The sequence below is a fragment of the Rhinopithecus bieti genome, unplaced genomic scaffold (assembly GCF_001698545.2).
Source record: "Rhinopithecus bieti isolate Rb0 unplaced genomic scaffold, ASM169854v2 scaffold_947, whole genome shotgun sequence".
NCBI classification, from domain to species: domain Eukaryota; kingdom Metazoa; phylum Chordata; class Mammalia; order Primates; family Cercopithecidae; genus Rhinopithecus; species Rhinopithecus bieti.
Window position 1 is genome coordinate 5780059 of NW_016803664.1, and position 21002 is coordinate 5801060.

General features: G+C 47.2%; 1 protein-coding gene across 1 annotated transcript in view; it reads right to left on the reverse strand.

Moving 5' to 3' along the window:
• Positions 1–21002, reverse strand: part of CCDC63 (coiled-coil domain containing 63) — a 56738-nt gene that overhangs the window by 3613 nt on the left and 32123 nt on the right. The window contains 3 exon segments of the mRNA XM_017847438.1: positions 5273–5465; positions 11219–11293; positions 20399–20619. Of these exon segments, the coding sequence (XP_017702927.1) occupies positions 5273–5465; positions 11219–11293; positions 20399–20619 (489 nt within the window).

A 21002-nucleotide genomic window follows, 5' to 3' on the forward strand; every position in this document is an offset into this window, starting at 1 on the left:
TGGAGTGCAGTGGCATGGTCTTGGCTCACTGTGATCTCAAACTCCCAGGTTCAAGTGATTCTCCTGCTTCAGCCTCCCGAGTAGCTGCAACCAAAGACACATGACACCATACCCAGCTAATTTTTGTATTTTTTTGTAGACACTGTGTCTGGCTGGTCTTGAACTCCTAGTCTCAAGTGATCCTTCCGTATCAGCCTCCCAAAGTGCTGGGATTACAAGCGTGAGCCATCGTGCCTGGCCTCTGACTTCTTAATGTGTATAACACAGATACACACAGGACATGAGCAGACATACAGTATCTCAATGATATTAAAATATTACATTCACAAGGAGGGCAATTAGGAAAATATGTCTAGAGAGGCTCCTTAGCAGGATGATAATGAAAAGAAGGTTGAGAAACACCAGGTTACACTAAAAATTGGCAGCCCCACCTTAAACTCCTGACTTGCCCCAGTGCTGTCTGTTTCAAGTCTCCAGGCCTTTACTTATGCTGTTCCTTCTGCCAGAATGCCTTTCCCTACACACTTCCCTGAATAACCCCCTAGAGGTGTTTTAAAACGCAGGTCAGGCCTCGCCACCTGCAGGAATGCTTCCCTGACCTGCCTCATTCAGGGGACATCCCCTTGCACTGTAGCTCCATAGCCCCATGCAGTCACAAGACATGCATTCATTCATTCATTCGCAAATGATTACTCAATGCCTACCACGCCATGCACCGTGCTAGACGCTAAGGATGCGATGGAGGAAAAACAAAACAATGACAACACTAACAACAAAAATACAGTCCTTGCCCTACCAGAGCTTCAGTGTGTATGGAGGCATAGAGAGAAAGCCAAGTTCAACAATTGAACAGGTCACTACAGGGAGCCCTCGCCATCCAGAGGTTCATTATCTGATTCAATAACTACTGGATTTGGGTATGTTTTTTGAATAAACCTCACACTGTCCAGACTGCTGCTATTCTATCTGAAAATCAGGGATCAAAAATATTACCATCCAGGCCAGGCACAATGGCTCACGCCTGTAATCCCAGCACTTTGGGAAGCTGAGGCAGGTGGATCACTTGAGGTCAGGAGTTCAAGACCAGCCTGGCCAACATGGTGAAACCCTGTCTCTACTGAAAAACAAAAATTAGGCCAGGCACGGTGGCTCACACCTGTAATCTCAGCACTTTGGGAGGCCAAGGCGGGTAGATCAGTTGAGGTCAGGAGTTTGAGACCAGCATGGCCAACATGGTGAAACCACATCTCTACTGAAAATACAAAAACTAGCTGGATGTGGTTGCGCAGGCCTGTAGTCCCAGCCACATGGGAGGCTGAGACAGGAGAATCACTTGAACCTGGGAGGTAGAGGTTGCAGTGAGCCGAGATAGTGCCACTACACTCCAGCCTGGGTGACAGAGCGAGACTCCGTCTCAAAAAAAAAAAAAAAAAAATTAGCCGGGTGTAGTGTCAGGCACCTGTAATCCCAGCTACTTGGGAGGCCGAGCCACAGGAATCACTTGAACCTGGGAGGAAGAGGTTGCAGTGAGCCAAGATTTTGCCACTGAACTTCCACCTGGGCAACAGAGTGACACTCAAAAAATAATAAATAAATAAATAAAAAATATTGGCATCCAAAATTTGCTATCATATCTCAGGAACCACATACATCCAGACATTGAAAGTGACCTGTCCATAGAGACAAATTGGGTGAATGCTAAATACTAGGACTGCTATGAGAGGGAATAATAGTGGTGGCAGGAGGGGCACGGGCAGCTTCAGATGGGTGGGGACAGGGCAGCTTCAGTGCAGGGAGGACAATGAAACTGAGATCTGAGAATGTGAAGGAACTGGGCATGGGACAGTTCTTCCAGGAACAGCCTGTGCAAAGGCCCCGAGGTGGGAACAAGATGCAGAGGATCGAGAGGAGGAAGGATCGAGAGGAGGATGGTGTGCCTGCAGGTGGTGAGCCAGGGACAGAGCAGGACAAGAGGAGATGAGAAATGTAAGCAAAGCCAGGCTAGGAAGAACCTGATAAGCTGTATACAGAAAAAAGTCAACACAGCAGGGTCAGGCTTTCTCCTCTGAAAGCCTTGTTGACCAGGTCAGGCTTGGGCTGGCATCCGGGAACCTGGATTTCAGCAGGGTTCCCAACACCATTAACTGATAAGAGTGGCTCACCTGAATGGATAAAGAAAATGTGATGGCCAGGCATGGTGGCTCACGCCTGTAATCCCAGCACTTTGGGAAGCCAAAGCAGGTGGATCACCTGAGGTCAGGAGTTCGAGACCAGCCTGGCCAACGTGGTGAAACCCCATCTCTATTAAACATACAAAAATTATCTGGGCGTGGTGGCAGGCACCTGTAATCCCAGCTACTAAGGAAGCTGAGACAGGAGAATAACTTGAACTCAGGAGGCAGAGGTTGCAGTGAGCCAAGATCACGCCATTGCACTCCAGCCTAGGTGACAAGAGTGAAATTCCGAAAAAAGAAAGAGAGAGAGAAAGAAGGAAGGAAGGAAGGAAGGGAGGGAGGGAGGAAGGAGAAAGAAAAAAAGGAAAAAAGAAAGAAAGAAAGAAAGAAAGGAAGGAAGGAAGGAAAAGAAAGAAAGAAAGAAAGAAAGAAAGAAAGAAAGAAAGAAAGAAAGAAAGAAAGAAAGAAAGAAAGAAAGAAAATGTGGTACATATCCACGATGGAGTACTATTCAGCCACCAAAAAAAAATGAGATCCTGTCATTTGCAACAACATGGATGGAACTGGAGGTCATTATGTTAAGTGAAATAAGCCAGGCACAGAAAGACAAACTTCGCATGCTCTCACTTATTTGCAAGATGAAAAACTCAAAACAATGAACACATGGAGATAGAGAGTGGAAGGATGGTTATCAGAGGCTGGGAAGGGCAGTGGCAGGTGGGAGGGAGGTGGGGATGGTTAATGAATACAAAAACCAGAAAGAATGAATAAGACTGGGCACAATGGCTCATGCCTGTAATCCCAGCACTTTGGGAGGCCAAGGCAGGGGGATGACTTGAGTACAGGGGTTCGAGCCCATCCTGGGCAACATGGCGAGACCCCATCTCTACAAAAAAATAAAAAATAAAAATAAATAAATAGATAAAAGAATGAGTAACATCTAGTATTTGATAGCACAACAGGGTGATTATAGTCAAAATAATTTAACTGTACATTTTAAAATAACTAAAAGAGTATAACTGAATTGTTTGTAACACAAAAGATAAATGCTTGAAGGGATGGATGTCCCATTTTCCATGATTTGATTGTTGTGTACTGCATGCCTGTATCACAACATCTCATGTACCCCACAAAATACACACCTACTATGTACCCGCAAATTTTTAAAAAAATTTTTTAAAAGAGTGTCTCACCCTGCCTAATTTGCACAATATGGTTTATCACATGGCTCACACTAACATGTCACTTTGCTAATTTTGTTCTGTATCCTTTTACTGTAATAAATCATAGCCACATGTGTGACTATATACTGAGTCCTGGGAGTCCTCTAGCAAATCACTGAATGTGGCCAGGAGGATAGAATGGGTTTGGGGAACCTCCCAAACATAGAGTGTATTAAGAATCTGATGTTTGGCTGGGCACGGTGGCTCACGCCTGTAATCCTAGCACTTTAGGAGGCCAAGGCGGGTGGATCATGAGGTCAAGAGATCATGGACCATCCTGGCCAACATGGTGAAACCCCATCTCTACTAAAAATACAAAAATTAGCTGGGTGTGGTGGTACGTGCCTGCAATCCCAGCTATTCGGGAGGCTGAGGCAGGAGAATCACTTGAACCAGGGAGTAAGAAGCTGCAGTGAGCTGAGATCGTGCCACTGCATTCCAGCCTGGGCAACAGAGTGAGACTCCACCTCAAAAAAAAAAAAGAATCTGAGGTTTAATTCAAGGAGCAGTGGAAGCCATTCATTCCAAATTGTCAGGATCTGTGCAGGTATGTCCCTCCCTGTCCACTCTGAGCTTAGGGTCAATGCCTAGAAATGTATGTGATTGTTAATAGATTTGCTACATGCCAGGCACTACTCTGAGCACTTTATTTCTTCCTTTCTAATCTGTGTGCCTTTTATTTCTTTTTTGTGCTTTATTGCATTGGCTAGGGCCTCCAGTACAGCACTGAATAGACATGGTGACAGCACACAGACATCCCTTCCTTGTTCCTGATCTTAGGAGAAAAACATTCCACTTCCCACTCCCACCATGAAGGATGAGGTTTGCTGTAGTTTTGGGTGTTTTCTGTTTTTTTGGTTTGCTTGAGACAGAATCTTGCTCTGTTGCCCAGGCTGGAGTGCAGTGGCACAATTTTGACTGACTACAACCTCCACCTCTCAGGTTCGAGCAATCCTCCTGCCTCAGTCTCCCGAGTATCTGGGACTACAGTGTGCACCAACGCACCCGGCTAATTTTTGTAGTTTTAGTAGAGACAGGGTTTCACCATGTTAGCTAGGATGGACTCGATCTCCTGACCTCGTGATCCTCCCACCTCGGCCTCCCAAAGTGCTGGGATTACAGGCTTGAGCCACCACGCCCGGCTGAGAGTTTTCTTTTTTAAGATCATGAATGGCTGTTGAATTTTATCAAATGCTTCTTCTGCATTTATTGAGGTGATAATATAATTTTTCTCAAATAACTATACATTTATTTAAGCCTCCCAACAGTCTTATGAGGTAGATACTGGGTTCACACCCATTTTTTTTTTTTTAACTGAAGGCATTAAAAGAGACCCATTTTTGTAGACCAAAAATCTGAAGCACAGTGAGATTCAGAAACCTGCCCTGGCCAGGTACAGTGGCTTATACTTGTAATCCCAGCACTTTGGGAGGCCAAGGAGGGCAGATCACTTGAGCAAAGGAGTTTGAGACCAGCCTGGGCAATGTGACAAGATCCTGTCTCTACAAAAAATACAAAAAATTAGCCGCGCATGGCAGCACATGCCTGTAGTCCCAGCTACTTGGGAGGCTGAGGTGGGAGGATTGCCTGAGCCCAAGAGGTTGAGACTACAGTGAGCCTTGATTGCGCCACTGCACTCCAGCCTGGGCAACAGAGCAAGACTCTGTCTCAAAAGAAACAAAGCCAAAAACAAACCTGTTCAAGGCTCCAGAGCTAGTAACCGTAGACCCAGGATTCGAACCCAGGAAGGCTGGCTTTAGTGCCCACACACTTCACCACCAAGCTCACTACTCCATAAGAGCAAGTCCTCATGCCTAGTCACAGAAAGTTCTGGAAATGTTTCCTAAGACTCTAACGGGCCCCAGCCTGACTCACCAAAATACTGCGGAAGGTTGATGTCGGTGACTTTCCCCGTCTCCCCTAACTGCACCAGGATCTTGGTGGCATCACAGTTAATCTTCTTGAACAGTTTCTCCACTGAGTTCTTGAGTAGATCCAAGGTCTTGCTGACCTCCCTGTACTTGCTCTCATACATATCTGCCTCCTCCGTGGTCTTCCTCAGTTTATCCTGGTGGCAGACCCCAATTCCCACCTGCTCAGGAAGACTTTCGGTGGGCAGGGTGTTTGGGACCCTCCGGGGTCAGGGTCTCCAAACTGCAGGTTTGCAAACCTCTGAGGGCGCATGAGATCAATTAAATGGGTTTCCATCGAATTTTGAAGAAACAAAATAAAATAGGATAGCAAAGAAAGGAAGAGAAAATACTAGTGTACACTGAGGGTCATAAGGGTAAATATTGTTCAACGTAAGTTTTGCTTCACTTACGTGTGTGTGTGTGTGTCTACATGTCTACAGGATTACGAAATTTATTTATTTTTTGGGGGGGACAGAGTCTCACTCTTTTACCAAGGCCAGAGTGCAGAGGAATGATCTCAGCTCACTGCAACCTCTGCCTCCCAGGTTCAGGCAATTCTTATCCTTCAGCCTCCCAAGCAGCTGGGATTACAAGCAGGTGCCACCACGCACCTGCTTTTTTTTTTTTTTTTTTTAGTAGAGACACAGGCTCATCTCAAATTGCTGACCTCAAGTGATCTGCCCATGTTAGCCTCCCAAAGTGCTGATATTACAGGCATGAGCCACCATGCCCAGCCTACAATATTTTTTAAAAGCTGTTGACTCTCTTTTTTTTTGAGACAAGGTGTCGCTCTGTCACCTAGGCTCCAGGCTGGAGTACAGTGCCCCAATCTCAGCTCACTGCAGCCTCAGCTTCCTGGGCTCAAGCAATCTTCCCACCTTAGCCTCCAGAGTAGCTGGGACTACAGGCATACGCCACCATGCCCAGTTAATTTTTGTATTTTTTTAGAGATGGGGTTTCGCCATGTTGCCCAGGCTGGTCTCAAAGTCTCAAACTCCTGGATTCCAGCAATCCTCCCACTTTGGCCTCCCAGTGTGCTGGGATTACAGGCATGAGCCTCCTTGCCCAGCCAGTTCACTCGTTTTTTAAAAAATGGTGGTCCACCTGAGGCCAGAAGTTCAAGACCATCCTGGCCAACACAGCAAAACCCTGTCTCTACTAAAAATACAAAAATTAGCTGGGCATGGTGGCATGTGCCTGTAATTCCAGCTACTGGGGAGGAGGCAGGAGAATCGCTTGAATCCAGGAGGCGGAAGTTGCAGTGAGCCGAGATCATGCCACTGCACTCCAGTCTGGGCGACAGAGCGAGACTCTATCTCAAAAAAAAAGGTGGTCCACAGGAAGAAATACATTGCAGCCAACACATACAAACATACATATGTATGTTGTGTATGTAGATTTATTCATATTATCTAATCAAATGAATATAAAAGTTTCACAAATCAATTTTTTAAAAAAATACAGTTGGGGGTTTTGCTCTGTCACCCAGGCTGGAGTGCAGTGGTGTGATCACAGCTCACTGCAGCCTTGAACTCCTGGACTCAGGCGATCCTCCTGCCTCAGCCTCTTGAGCAGATGGGACTACAAGCATGCAATACCACACCCAGTTAAGTTTTTGGTTTTGTTTTTTTTTTTATTTTGTAGAGATGGGATTTTGATGGGATCCAGACTGGTCTTGAACTCCTGAGCTCAAGCAATCCTCCCACCTCAGTCTCCCAAAGTGCTGGGATTACAGGTGTGAGCCATCATGCCAGTTCAAATCAATATTATTTTTAATTTTTATTTTTTAATAAAATTAGACAAGGTCTCACTATGCTTCCCAAGCTGGTCTCAAACTCCTGGGCTCAAATGATCCTCCTGCCTCAGCCTCCCAAAGTTCTAGGATTAACAGATGTGAACCACCGCACCCAGCCTCAAATCAATATTATTATGTGTTCTAATATTTTCTCTTCTGTTCTATCTCACTATTTTAAAATGTTGGTTACCATCCAAAAAACTGATTTTACCATTCACAGTTTAAAACACATTGCCCAGTGGTTCTTTAAGTGTGGTCCCAGGACAAGCAGCATCAGCTTCACCTGAGAGCTTATTAGAAATGCATATTCTTGGGCCCCACCTCAATCTTAATCAAAGGCCCTGGGGGTGGACCAGGCCACCTGGGTTTTAGCAAGCCTCCCGGTGATCCTGGTGCACAGTAAAGTCTGAGAACCTCTGCCAGCCCGTTGGATCTCAACCTTGGCTTCACACTGGTATCACTTGGAAACTTTAAAACTGCTTGCTGCCCAACCCCACCCTCAGCAATTCAGTCTTAATTGGCCTGAGGTACAGCCTGGGCATCTGGGAGTTCTCATTAAAGCCTCCCAGGTGATTGTGACGCGCAGTTGAACTGAGGATCACCGTTCTAGGGTATTTCCTTCACTGATTCCTGCCTCTCCCTCAGAGATCTCAGCTTGCAAAGGTGAACTGGACCCTGGATGAACTGGCTCCATTCCCACAGGTGAACTCTGCACGCACCATCCCGGATAATGATCCCACAGGGTCAGCCCTATTCACACCCCCATTTTGCAGGTGAGAAAACTGAGGCTCCGAGGCACACAGTCAGGAGAAGGAAGCCAGGAATTGAACTCGGCAGCACATCAGATGGCTTCCTCCATCCGGCTACTAGAATGTTTAGTTCCCAGGGCTGCACATTTCCCATATGACAACAAGAGTAACCCTCTCTAAAGGTGCATTAGGCCAGGCATGGTGGCTTACGCCTGTAATCCCAGCACATTGGGAGGCTGAGGTGGGAAAGTCACTTGGCCTGGGAGGTCGAGGCTGCAGTGAGCTGTGATCGCACCACTGCACTCCAGCCTGGGTGACAGACCAAGACCCTGTCTCAAAAAATAAATAAATTATAATAAAAATGCATTTAAAAATCACATTTTTAAAAAAAATCACAGGATTCATTTTTTAAAAGTCAATGTTAAGCTTGATGTGCTGGTGATAATATGTGTCTAGCTCCTAAAATATTCCAGGTACCTTACACACATCATCTGAACTCAGCCTCATAATCGGCCTAGTTTTCAGATGAGGAATGTTGAGGTCAGAGAAGAAAAGTGAACTCATGTTTAGCTTCCCTGTACCAAGCTCATCCAAAGGCTTGACCTTGAGCTCAACTCTACTTGGGCAATGATTTAGTAACAAAGTAAGGGTGACTTACCAGTTTTTCTGGCTCACATAACAACAACAATAATAGTAGCTACAATGTACAACTGTCTGCATTGCAGTGTGTCAAATGTACACATGTGTGATGTTATTCAACCTTCACAGCCCTAAGAAGTAGGTATGATTATTATCCCTATTTTACAGATGAGGAAACTGAGGCTCAGAGAGGTTGAGTCACTACCCCAAAGTCACACAGCTAGGAAGTGACTTTTCTGCAAGTCATAGCCAGGTTCCCAGAGCTTGGTTGCTTAATTACTATGCAAAACCCTCCCATGATGGATGTGGGCCCACCATTTCTCCCAAAGGGGAAGGAGAAGATGAAATAAAGCATTTCAAGAATAGAGCAGGTGGAAGTGATCTTTAGCAGGGGGTAGGAAACATCTGTGAGTCCGTTGCTATCAAGACTAATTCCGGCCAGGCACAGTGGCTCACGCCTATAATCCCAGCACTTTGGGAGGCCAAAGCGGGCGGATCACCTAAGGTCAGGAGCTGGAGACTAGCCTTGCCAACATGGTAAAAACCCATCTCTACTAAAAATACAAAAAATTAACCGGGTATGGTAGCATGTACCTGTAATCCCAGCTACTCGGGAGGCTGAGGCAGGAGAGTCGCTTGAACCTGGGAGGTGGAGGTTGCAGTGAGCCGAGATCGTGCTACTGCACTCCAGCCTGGGCGACAGAGTGAGACCTCGTCTCAAAATAGATAGGTAAATAGGTAGGTAGATAGATAGATAGATAGATAGATAGATAGATAGATCGATCAATAAATTAAAAATTAAAGTTATCTCGGCATGGTGGTGTGCACCTATAATCCCAGCTACTCGGGGGCTGAGGCAGGAGAATCGCTTGAACCCGGGAGGTGGACGTTGCAGTGAGCCGAGATCACGCCACTGCACCCCAACCTGGACAACAGAGTAAGACTCCGTCTAAAAAATAAAAATATAGAAGACCAATTATCCTGCTTAGAGTATCTGCATTTGAAAAGAAGACCCTCAAAGTCATGCTAAAGCCAAAGCAACAAAAAGCTAGCAGAGGGGCTTGAGGCAGAGGCCAGTGAGATGTTTGGGGTTGCCTGATCAACCTCTTCCAAACCCCAAGATGTGAGGGGCACCAGTCTCAACCCCAACAAAAGTCTGGATTCTGGGTGGCTCCGAGTGAAGGACGTGGGCCCCCAGGCATCTGCCCAGCTTGGGGAGGGTCTCTGTGGATCTGGACCATGCCTGGAACCCTGTTATTTCCCATACCCAGATACCCGGGAGATGCCGCTCTGAGCACCTCAATGGGCAGCATGTGCTTTGCTGCCATCCAGTGGCCCAGAGGAGAATAACACCCTAGTGGCCATCCCTGTCTCCCAGGTGCGTGTCAGACAGAATAAAAGCAGAAAATAGCCGCAAAGAAGGGAAGAGAAATGACTCCGGAGGGCGGTTCTCAGGTCTTTGTCAGACATATGCTATCCACTCTCTCCTTATACCTCAGTAACAAAACTCTGATTGTATTTGTGGCAATGTGACCAACTAAAAGTTACATTTCCAAACCTCTCTTGCAATAGGGGTGGCCAATGAAGTGTAAATACAGAAGTCATTGACTGAGACTTCTGGGAAAGCACTTTTAAGCTGGCTGACTCTGCTAGTGAGGCCTTTTTTTTTTTTTTCCGCAGCTTCCACTTTCTTCCTATCTGGAATGTATATGCGATGGCTGGATCTGTGGAAGCTATGATGCAACCATGAGGTGCCCTTGGTATGTAAGTCACACACTAAGGATGGCAAAACAGAAAGACAGATGGAGCCCAGGTCACTGATGACATCATAAAGGTGCCAAACCAGCCCTGAAGTGCCTATTTTCAGACTTTTTTTTTTTTTTTTTGAAACAGGGTCTCACTCTGTCACCCAGACTGGAGTGCAGTGACATGATCTTGGCTCACTGCAACCTCCACCTCCCAGGCTTAAGCAATTCTCCTGCCTCAGACTCCCGAGTAGCTGGGATTACAGGTGTGTGCCACTACCATCTGGCTAATTTTTATATTATTAGTAGAGACGGGGTTTCACCAGGGTGGCAGACTTACTTCTTAAAGTAAATAAACTTGTGTCTGCTTAAGCCACTATTATTTGGAGTCCCTATTATTAGCAGCTGAATAAAACTCAAAACTTATACAATATCCCAGCTCCTTGATGTTGGTCAAGCGACTTAACTTCTGTGAACCTTAGCCTCTGCATCTGTAAAACGGTGAGATCAACAGCACCTGCCATCAGGAGTCAATGAAAGTGCAGGCCAAGCTCTGAGCCCGGCGCCTCATACATGGTAATTACTCCAGAAATGTGTGTATTTGCTATTACTGATTGAGAACAGGGCACAGGCAGGACAAGGGGAAGAAAGAAGGAAAGAGGCAGAGATCCATGTGGAAGGAGACCATCGGGGATGAAATTGTAGGCCCAAGAGCCGGGGCTGGACTCCCTGAAATGGGGGAGCCTTTAGAATGGATGAAGGGACAGAATTCTACAATGACATTGTAGCAGAGGCTGCCCGGGACAAAACATCAGGACACGTCTGGATATGATCCAGGCCAGCCTCGAGTCACAGGGCAGACCTCTTATTGCTCCTGAGAATCAGCTGACCGACGCCCAATGGACAGACAGAAGCTCCCGTCCGACACAGAGACAGACAACAAAAGCTCCCGCATCCCTCCCTCCCGATCCTGGTCTCACCTCCAGCTGTCTCAGGGCAGAGCGACTGTCATCGTGGGACAATTGCTGCTGGGATCGCAAGAGAATGATCTCGTCCTGCTTGGGAGAGAACAAGACCATGAGGAAAAGCGGGCTTGTCCCTCCCCACTGCTCCCAAAAATAGCGTGCTCCTCAAAGAGTCGATGAGGATTTTAATGATCCGTTTCAAAGAGCCCCGAACTCCTGGGCACCTCTTATACCCATGGGATTATTTTTTTTCTTCTGACGTTTCTTAAGTAAAAGGAGGGTGAGAGCATGAAAGGGGGTAGGAGGGGTGAGTCAGCCTTTCTTTTTTTTTGAGATGAAGTCTTGATGCGATGCCCAGGCTGGAGTGCAATGGTGCAACCTTGGCTCACTGCAACCTCCTCCATCTCCCAGGTTCAAGCGATTCTCCTGCCCCAGCCTCCTAAGTAGCTGGGACTACAGGCACGCACCACCATGCCTAGCTTTTTGTATTTTTACTAGAGATGGGGCTTCACCATATTGGCCAGGCTGGTCTTGAATTCCTGCCCTCAGGCGATCCGCCCACCTCGGCCTCTTCTGGAATATTCTAGAACAACGCAGTCAGACTTTTCTGTTCTGATGGTAATGTCCTATCCACCCTAATACTGTAATCACTAGCCACATGGTGCTGAGCACGTGAAATATGACTGGCACCACTAGGAACTAATTTTCTTTTTTTCTTTTGTAGAGATGGGGGTCTCACTATGTTGCCTGGGCTGGTCTCAAACTCCTACACTCAAGAAATCCTCCTGCCTCAGCCTCCCAAAGTGCTGGGATTACAGGCATGAGCCACCGTGCCCAACCTCTGATGAACTAATTTTTAGATATTATTTAATTTCAGTTAATGTAACTTAAAAAGCCACACGTGGCTGGTGGCTGTGGTGTTGAACAGCGTGGCTGTGGAGCGGGAGTTCTCAAACCTGAGCGTACTCTCAGACTCTCCAGAGTCACCTGGAGGGTTGTGAAAATGCAGAATGCCAGGTCCCAAGCCCGGAGCTTCTGATTCTGTCGGTCAGGGTGGGGCCTAAGAATGTGCATTTCTAACAAGTTCTCCGGTGATGCTGCCACTGCTGTCCCAGGGACCAGCTTTGAGAACCACTGGGCTTAAACCATGTGCCCTGATAGAAAAAGGCACATACCTTTCGACTGAGCAGTCTCATGCCTAGGAGTCTGTCCCATGGAAACAACAGAACAGGTCGGCAAAGGTGGACCCTCAGGGCTGTCTGTTGTGTTCTTGTTTAGTGGCCCCCAGTTGGGGACAATCCACATGTCTACTGATAGGGGGTCAGTTAATGATGGCACATTCATAAAACAGGGGAGAGGGTCTTAAGTTAAAATATGGCTCAAATGAAGATTCCTGGCCCATCCACAGAGAAGCTAGGTCTGTAGGTATGGGAGGGGGAGGGGTTCTGGGGAATGTGCTTTTCTTTTTACTTTCTTTTTTTTTTAAGAAAGGGTCTCTCTCTGCCTCCCAGGCTGGAGTACTGTGGCATAATCATGGCTCACTGAAGCCTTGACTGCGATCCTCCCATCCCATCTCAGCCTCTCAAGCAGTTGAGACCACAGGCACATGCCTAATTTTTAAAAAAATGTTCTGTAGACATGGAGTCTCACTATGTTACCCAGGTTGGTCTTGAACTCCTGTGCTCAAGCAGTCTTCCTGCCTCAGCCTCCCAGTGTGCTGGGATTACAGGTGTGAGCCATTGTGCCTGGCCAGGAGTGCATTTTTCTGTTTTTTGGTTTATTTGTTTGTTTGTTTGTTTGTTTTAAGACAAGCTCTCGCTCTTTTGCCCAGGCTGGAGTGCAGTGGTGTGATCTCAGCTTACTGCAACCTCTGCCTCTCCGGTTCAAGCAATCCTCCCATCTCAGCCTCCTGAGTAGCTGGGACTGCAGGCACAACCCACCACGCCCAGCCTGGAATGTGCATTTTTAAGAAGCATCTTGTGATTCCGTACTACAGAGCATCTAGGGTCTCCAGAAGCCATTTTAAAAAACACAGTGGACTGGGCATGGTGGCTCACGCCTGTTATCCCAGTGCTTTGAGAGGCCAAGGCGGGCAGATCTCTTGAGCCCAGGAGTTTGAGACCTGCCTGGGAAATATGGTGATACCCCATCTCTACAAAAAAATACAAAAATTAGCCAGGTGTAGTGGTGCACACCTGTAGTCCCCAGATACTCGGAAGGCTGAGGTAGGAGAATCCCTTGAACCCAGGAGGCGGAGGCTGCAATGAGCCGAGATCCCGCCACTGCACTCCAGCCAGGCAACAGAGCAAGACCCTGTCTCAAAAAAAAAAAAAAAAAAGGAGAAAAAAAATAGAAGATGTTGGGAGGTATCTATGGTAAATCATTGGGAAACAAAAGGTTTACAAAACAGCATGAACTGTCTAGTATGATCTACTACTAAAAACAGGCTTGTAAATGGGCGTGTGTGTGTGTCTGTGTGCACATGTGTAACCACAGACTGCCTTCGTAAAGCAGTGTCGACAAAATGTTAATTATCTCCACGTAATGATATCGTGGTGACTTTTAATTTGTCTTTATGTTTTTCTGAATTGCCTACACTTTCCCACAGGTGTATAATAATATATTTATACAATTTGGAAAATTCTGCAAAGAACAAATACAAACCCAAATCAGGAAGAATCCCATCTCCTAACATAGCATTGCTTCATGTTTTTGGTAAGAGCTCTTTCTTGCTTTTTTCCCACCTGTAAAGATTAGAAGGCTCATCTCCTTTAATTTTTAAATTTTTATTAATTTTTTTTTGAGACAGGGTCTTGCTTTGTTGCCCAGGCTGGAGTGAAGTGATGCAATCTTGGCTCACTACAGTCTCGACCTCCCAGCCTCAAGCAATCCTCCCACTTCAGCCTCCTGAGTAGCTGGGACTACAGGCACATACCATCACACCCAGCTCATTTCTTTTTGTGTTTTGTATTTCTTGTAGAGATGGGGTTTCGCAATGTTGCCCAGGCTGGTCTCAAACTCCTGGGCTCAAGTGATCTGCCCATCTCAGCCTCCTAAAGTCCTGGAAATTTTTAAATTTTAAAAAAGCAAGAAAGAACTCTACCAAAAAGATGAAACAATGCTATGTCCATGCGATAGAATTATTCCTGATTTGGGGTTGTATTTATACTTTTAGTATTTTCCAAATTGTGAAAAAAAAATTCTAATCAGAAAAAAAATATTATTTTGGAAAAAAAATAGAAAGGAAGTGAGTCTTCCCATCTTCACAGGGCAGAGGTGGGGTGGCGGAGCTCTACCAAAAAGATGAACCAATGCCATATCCAGGTGATGGGATTCACATTGAGACTTTTTAGTAGTTTGCAAATTGCATCAGTAACCTGAGTCGGTGGCGCCACTCCCCTGCTTGGAGATCTCCCATGGCCCCTGCTTCTCAGAGAAATGGCCAAAACCTCTTCCGGAAATGTGCCCAGCAACCCTCACCTCCCAGATTCATCCCCTGTCCCTCCCATATCTCTCTCTGCGTGCCAGACACCCTGGCCTGCTCGCAAGCTGCGTCAGAGCCTTTGCGTGTGCTGTTTCCTCTGCCTGGAGCATTCTTCCCCACAGATCTGGACAGCTCAATCCCTCACCTGTAAGTTCACCCAGATCTTAACTTCCCAACTGCCCGGGGCCCACAACCGGCTCCAAAACCCATTTTACGCTGTGCTACTTCATCTTGTTACCCACACTGCATCTCCCTTTCTAACTTACTCTATAATTTGCGTCTAAGTATTGGGCTTGTTGTTTATTGTCTGTTTCTCCCTGCCAAAACAGCAGTTCTGTGAGGGCTAAACTTTTTGTCATCCTGTTCACTGTCACATTATCAGGGTCTAGAGCAGTGCCTGGAACGCAGTACGTGCTCAATAAATACTTGCTGGATGAACGAATAATCAAAAGGACATTTGCTTCAATCAGATACACAACTTTATATGGTAATAACTATATAAAGTTTTACATTTTAAAAGCACAACCATTGACACCAGCCTAGGCAACACACTGAAACCTCATCTCTACAAAAAATACAAAGATTAGCTGGGTGTGGTGGTGTACGCCTATAGTCCCAGCCACTCTGGAGGCTTAGATGGGAGGACCACCTGAGCCGGGGAGATTGAGGCTGGAGTGAGCCAAGATAAAGCCACTGTACTCCAGCCTGGGTGACAGTGTGAGATCCTGCAAAAAAAGAAGAAAGAAAAAGAAAGATAAAGAGGAAGAAAAAGGAAGGAAAGAAGGCAGGCAGGCAGGCAGGCAGGCAGGCAGGCAGGCAGGCAGGAAGGGAGGGCCAAAAAAAAAAAGCTGGAAGTTAGAAGGAAATATTTCAGAATGTCACCAGTGACTGTCTCAGGTAATGGGATAGTGGGTGGTTTAAAATTCCTTCCATCTTTAGTTGCTTTCCAGATTTTCTACAGTGAGCATATCTTTGTCCTATAAGATTTTTTGCAAAATTAAGTCTTACCATTGGAAATCAGTGCTCTCTGGACTTATTCAACAGGCATTTGCAGCTCTATTTGAGCCCAAAAAGGCACAGTTATGTAACCTTAACAAACAGCTTGGAAACTATCGTTCTGGTCCAAACATCACTCTACAGATGGGGAAACTGAGGCCCAGAGAGGGCAGCACTTACCCATCTTAGACACATTTGTCATGACCCTAAGGAAGAGGGTCCCCTTATGAGCAGTGGGGAAAATCAAGGCCAAGTCGGCTCAGGAATATTTTCTATCCGGTCAGGATATCCAGCCGGGGTCCTCACACTACTCTGCTAGGGCTTGTCCTCAATGTCTCACTGGGACCCAAGAATTCAGGGTCTTGCCCACTTCCAGGCGGGCCCGCAAAGACCTTCCCTGCGATACCGCAAATGGCCGCCAGAGGGCAGTGGTGACGCGCCTGAACCTCAGCAACTCAAAGGCCAGCTAACCTCTGCGGGCCCCGGAGCACTTCGGCCCCGCTGGTCTCTGTGAGCTAGGAGGAAGCCAATGGCTCCGTTTGTAGGAACTCGGATTCCCGCGGGAATGTGGGCGGGAGGAGTCAGATCTGATTTTCCAAGAAAAACCAGAAATTCAGAGTTTCATGTGGAATATCCTGGTTTTTAAATCACTGCCACTAAGAATTTAACAACTTGGGGAGGTGGGAAACCAAAAGAAATTAAAACAGAAGGCTGGGGCCGGGCGCGGTGGCTCACGCCTGTAATCCCAGCACTGCGGGAGGCCGAGGCGGGCGGATCACGAGGTCAAGAGATTGAGACCATCCTGGCCAACATGGTGAAACCCCGTCTCTACTAAAAATACAAAATTAGCTGGGCATGGGGCGCTCGCCTGCAGTCCCAGCTACTCCGGAGGCTGGTTTATGAGACTCTACCCCCAGCCCTCTAGGGAGGGGTGCAGTCAGATGTTAGAATCCCTAATTGTGTGTGTTTCTGTTTGTTTGTTTGTTTGTTTGTTTGTTTGTTTGAGACGGAGTCTTGCTGTCTCCCAGGCTGGAGTGCAGCGGCTCACTGCAAGCTCCGCCTTCCGGGTTCACGCCATTCTCCTGCCTCAGCCTCCGGAGTAGCTGGGACTACAGGCGCCCGCCAGCACACCCGGCTAATTTTTCGTATTTTCAGTAGAGACGGGGTTTCACGTGTTAGCCAGGATGGTCTCGATCTCCTGACCTCGTGATCCACCCACCTCGGCCTCCCAAAGTTCTGGGATTACAGGCATGAGCCACCGCACCCGGCCTCCTAATTGTTTTTGATTAAAAAAAAAAATTTTTTTTTTAACCTGATCCCTTAGTTTGAGCAAAGATGCCACAAGAAGGCAAAAAGGTAGGGTCCCAGCCTCCTCGCATGGCCCATCCCACCCCCACTCCTCCGTCCAGGTCTGCTCCATTTCCTGTGTTTTATATACCAGTGTTTCTTCAAAACATGGAATTAAACAAAAGCGTTCTGTATGGCGGGGCGTGGTGGCTCACCACTGTAATCCCAACACTTTGGGAGGCTGAGGCACGCAGATAACCTGACTTCAGGCATTCGAGACCATCCTGGCCAACATGGTGAAACCTTTTCTCTACTAAAAATACAAAAATTAGCCAGGCGTGATGGCTCATGCCTGTAGTCCCAGCTACTCAGGAGCCTGAGCAGGAGAATTGCTTGAACCCGGGAGGTGGAGTTTGCAGTGAGCCGAGATCGTGCCACTGTACTCCAGCCTGGGTGACAGAGCAAGACTCTGTCTCAAAACACACACACACACACACAAAAAAAAAAACAGAAAAGAAAGAAAAAGAAAAAAAAACTTTTGTAGCTTTTTAAATAAAAGTTTGAAACTCTTTTTTAAAAAAAGAGTTTGGACTTGGAGGACTCCTGTAGTCCAAGTGTGTGTGCCATTCTACAGATAGAGAGACTGAGTCCCGGAGCGCCTGCTCTTGTCCTTATGCGGGAGATGCTGTGCAGCTGCAGGAGGAAAGGAGAGAGCAGCCTCAAGGTGAATGGGAGGTCTAGGTCATTTCTGGGGAAGAACCATTTCCTGTGCCTGTCCTGGACCCTCGTCCAGGAAGACCTCCTTCCAGGAAGGGGACAGAGAGTGGCATGAGGGTCCTTCAAGTCTGTCTTCGCCACCCCCAGATGCACCTCCCACCCTGCACCTCCCCATGCCCTGCCTGGGACCTGCGGGGCTTGTACCTATGGGCTCCCTTGTGCTTGGCTGCTGGGCAGCCCAGCCCGTGGGAGGCACAGGTGGGAAATAAAGGTGGGAGGAGAGGGAGGTTGGGGTTTTTGCCACCCCCTGGGTCCATCCCTAGTTTGGCTGCACCAGTCCAGGAAGGGCATAGCAGGCAGCCGTCTCCTCATTCCTCTCTCCCCTGACCCATTTAGGAGCTCTGGCTCTTCCCACGTGCTGCCTTCTTAATTTCCTCAGACGTCTGGAAACAGCCCCTTTTTTAAAACTCTCCTCAATTTACCCATTTTATTTTGGGTTTTGGTTTTTTTGGGGCGGGTTTTTTGTTTTGTTTTGTTTTTTGAGATGGAGTCCCGCTCTATCGCCCAGGCTGGAGTGCAGTGGTGCCATCTCGGCTCACTACCACCTCTGCCTCCCAGGTTCAAAGGATTCTCCTGCCTCAGCCTCCCGAGTAGTGGGATTGCAGGTGCCCACCACCATGCCCAGCTCATTTTTTGTATTTTTAGTAAAGACAGGATTTCACTATGTTGCCTAGGCTGGTCTTGAACTCCTGACCTCAGGTGATCCACCTGCCTCAGCCTCCCAAAGTGCTGGGATTACAGGTGTGAGCCACCGTGCCTGGGCAATTTACCCATGTTGGCTGTGCTGTTTCCTGTGACAACCCTAGCTGATAAAGTCACCTTCACTCTGTTTTTTGCAGCCGCATGGACTGTTATCTATAACAGTTCTCTGTAAACCAAGCCATTCTGTTTATTCTGTTTATTATTCTTTGTTTACTGTTATTACTTACTACCCTAAGTAAATATCCATTAAATCACAAGTTTGCTCTGGAAGCTCTATTATTCCTTTAAAAATTAATTCATCACTAGTAAATGAAAATATTTTCACCTATATTCTAGCTGCAATCTATTTGCACATGGCCAGTGTGCATACCCCACATGTGGGAAACAGTGATAGATTACAAAGGAAAGCAGCTCCCCTCATCACATAAGCAGAGGACAGACAGGGCCCTCAGAAGAAGGAGTAATGAATTCCCAGAGGAGGCAACATTTGTGCAGGGTCAGGACTAATGTGCAGGATTTCATCAGAAGAGAAAAGGAGGGGAGAGAGATGGAACAGCACGGGGAAGACACTGGCGAAGGGAAATGCATGGGACAGCTGGGGCTGGCAGCAGCAGAGGGTGTCTTAGAGGTCATAACAGGACCTGTGTCTGCAAAGGCAGGTAGGAGCCAAATTTTGAAGGGGCTGGAATGTCACACTAAGGGGTTTAGACTCTATTCCATGCAGATAGTTCCAAAGGATGTTTATTTATATACTGGCATGTAAATAGCCCAGGAAGCCAGTGACATCTGGGAAATTATGGGTTCAGCAAAGGTAGGCAGGTTTCTTTACTGCAGGACTTGTCAGGGCCTTTACTATGCTCATGTGCATCAAGTCTCGCCAAGATAAGAATGAGTTATCTCTCCTCGAAACTGTTAATTAACAAGGGTCAGGTAAGGGGCCAAATAAGAAATACTTTCAGCTTTGCAGGTCCCTCTTGCATATTTCTCTCTCTCTCTCTCTCTCTCTCTCTCTCTCTCTCTCTCTCTTTTTTTCTTCTTACAATGCTTTAAAATGTAAAAATCCTTCTTGGCTCATGGGCTGCACAGAAACAGCCATGGACTGTAGTTTACTGAATGCTGCTTAATAAAACACGCCATGGATTATAAAGTCACTATTGGGTTGGGGGACATGAATACATTAAATGTATGTATCCATTGTTACAGGCCAGGCATGATGGCTCACATCTATAATCCCAGCACTTTGGGAGGCTGAGGCGGGCACATCACTTGAGGCCAGGAGTTTGAGACCAGCCTGGCCAACATGATGAAACCCCGTTTCTACTAAAAATACAAAAAAAAGAGGGCATTGTGGTGGGCGCCTGCAGTCCAGCTACTTCAGAGGCTCAGGCGGGAGAATCTCTTGAACCCAGGAGGTGGAGGTTGCAGTGAACCAAGATCATGCCACTGCATTCCAGCCTGGATGACAGAGCAAGACTCCATCTCAAAAAAAAAATAAATAAAATACAAATAAAAAGTAAGGGGACAGTGGGTGCAATGGTTCACATTTGTAATCTCAGTACTTTGGGAGTCCAAGGTGGGAGGCTCGCTTGAGGTCAGGAGTTCGAGACCAGCCTGGGCAACATGGCAAAATCCCAACTCTACGAAAAATGCAAAAATTAGCCAGGCATGGTGGTGCACACCTGTAGTCCAGACTACTCAGGAGGCTGAGATGCAAGGATCATTTGAGCCCGGGAGGTCGAGGCGGCAGTGAGCCAACATCGCACCACTGCACTCCAGCCTGGGTAACAGAGTAAGACCCTGTCTCAAAAATAAAATGTAGGGGGAATAGAGGGGTGTTGACCAAACTGCTTTCTATAGTGCCTCTCACAGAGCCTTCCTGGGAGACTGCTCTGGAAAGGCTGCTGTGGACACAGGGGCCCCAGGGCCTAGGAAAGCAGAGCCACCCTGACCTGGATTCGTTGGGTCCTCTTGTGCATCATCTCCATGTCGTTGTTGAGCTCCGTGACATATGTGAACCGAGCAAAATTCTTCTCCTCCTTGGCCAGAAAATCTTCAATGAGCTGGTTTAGGTTGCCACTCTCAGCCAGCTTCAGCAGCCGGAGGTGGGCCACCTCGTAGCTCTCAAAACTCTCTCCCTTGCTCTTCTTGACATGCTTCTTTGCCTTGAGAGCTAGGAAAGGAAAAATCAGCCACTGTGACGCTCAAAAGGAAGCGCCTCAGATCCATGCCAGGCAGACAGTAACGTGATCAATATTATCATTATGGCCAGGCATGGTGACTCACACCTGTAATCCCAACACTTTGGGAGGCCAAGGCAGGCGGATTACCTGAGGTCAGGAGTTCGAGATCAGCCTGGCCAACATGGTGAAACCCCGTCTCTACTAAAAATACAAAAATTAGCCAGGTGTGGTGGCACGTGCCTGCAATCCCAGCTACATGGGAGGTTTAGCCGGGAGAACTGCTTGAACCCGGGAGGCAGAGGTTGCAGTGAGCCGAGTTTGTGCCACTGCACTCCAGCCTGGGTGACGGAGCAAGACTCCATCTCAAAATAAA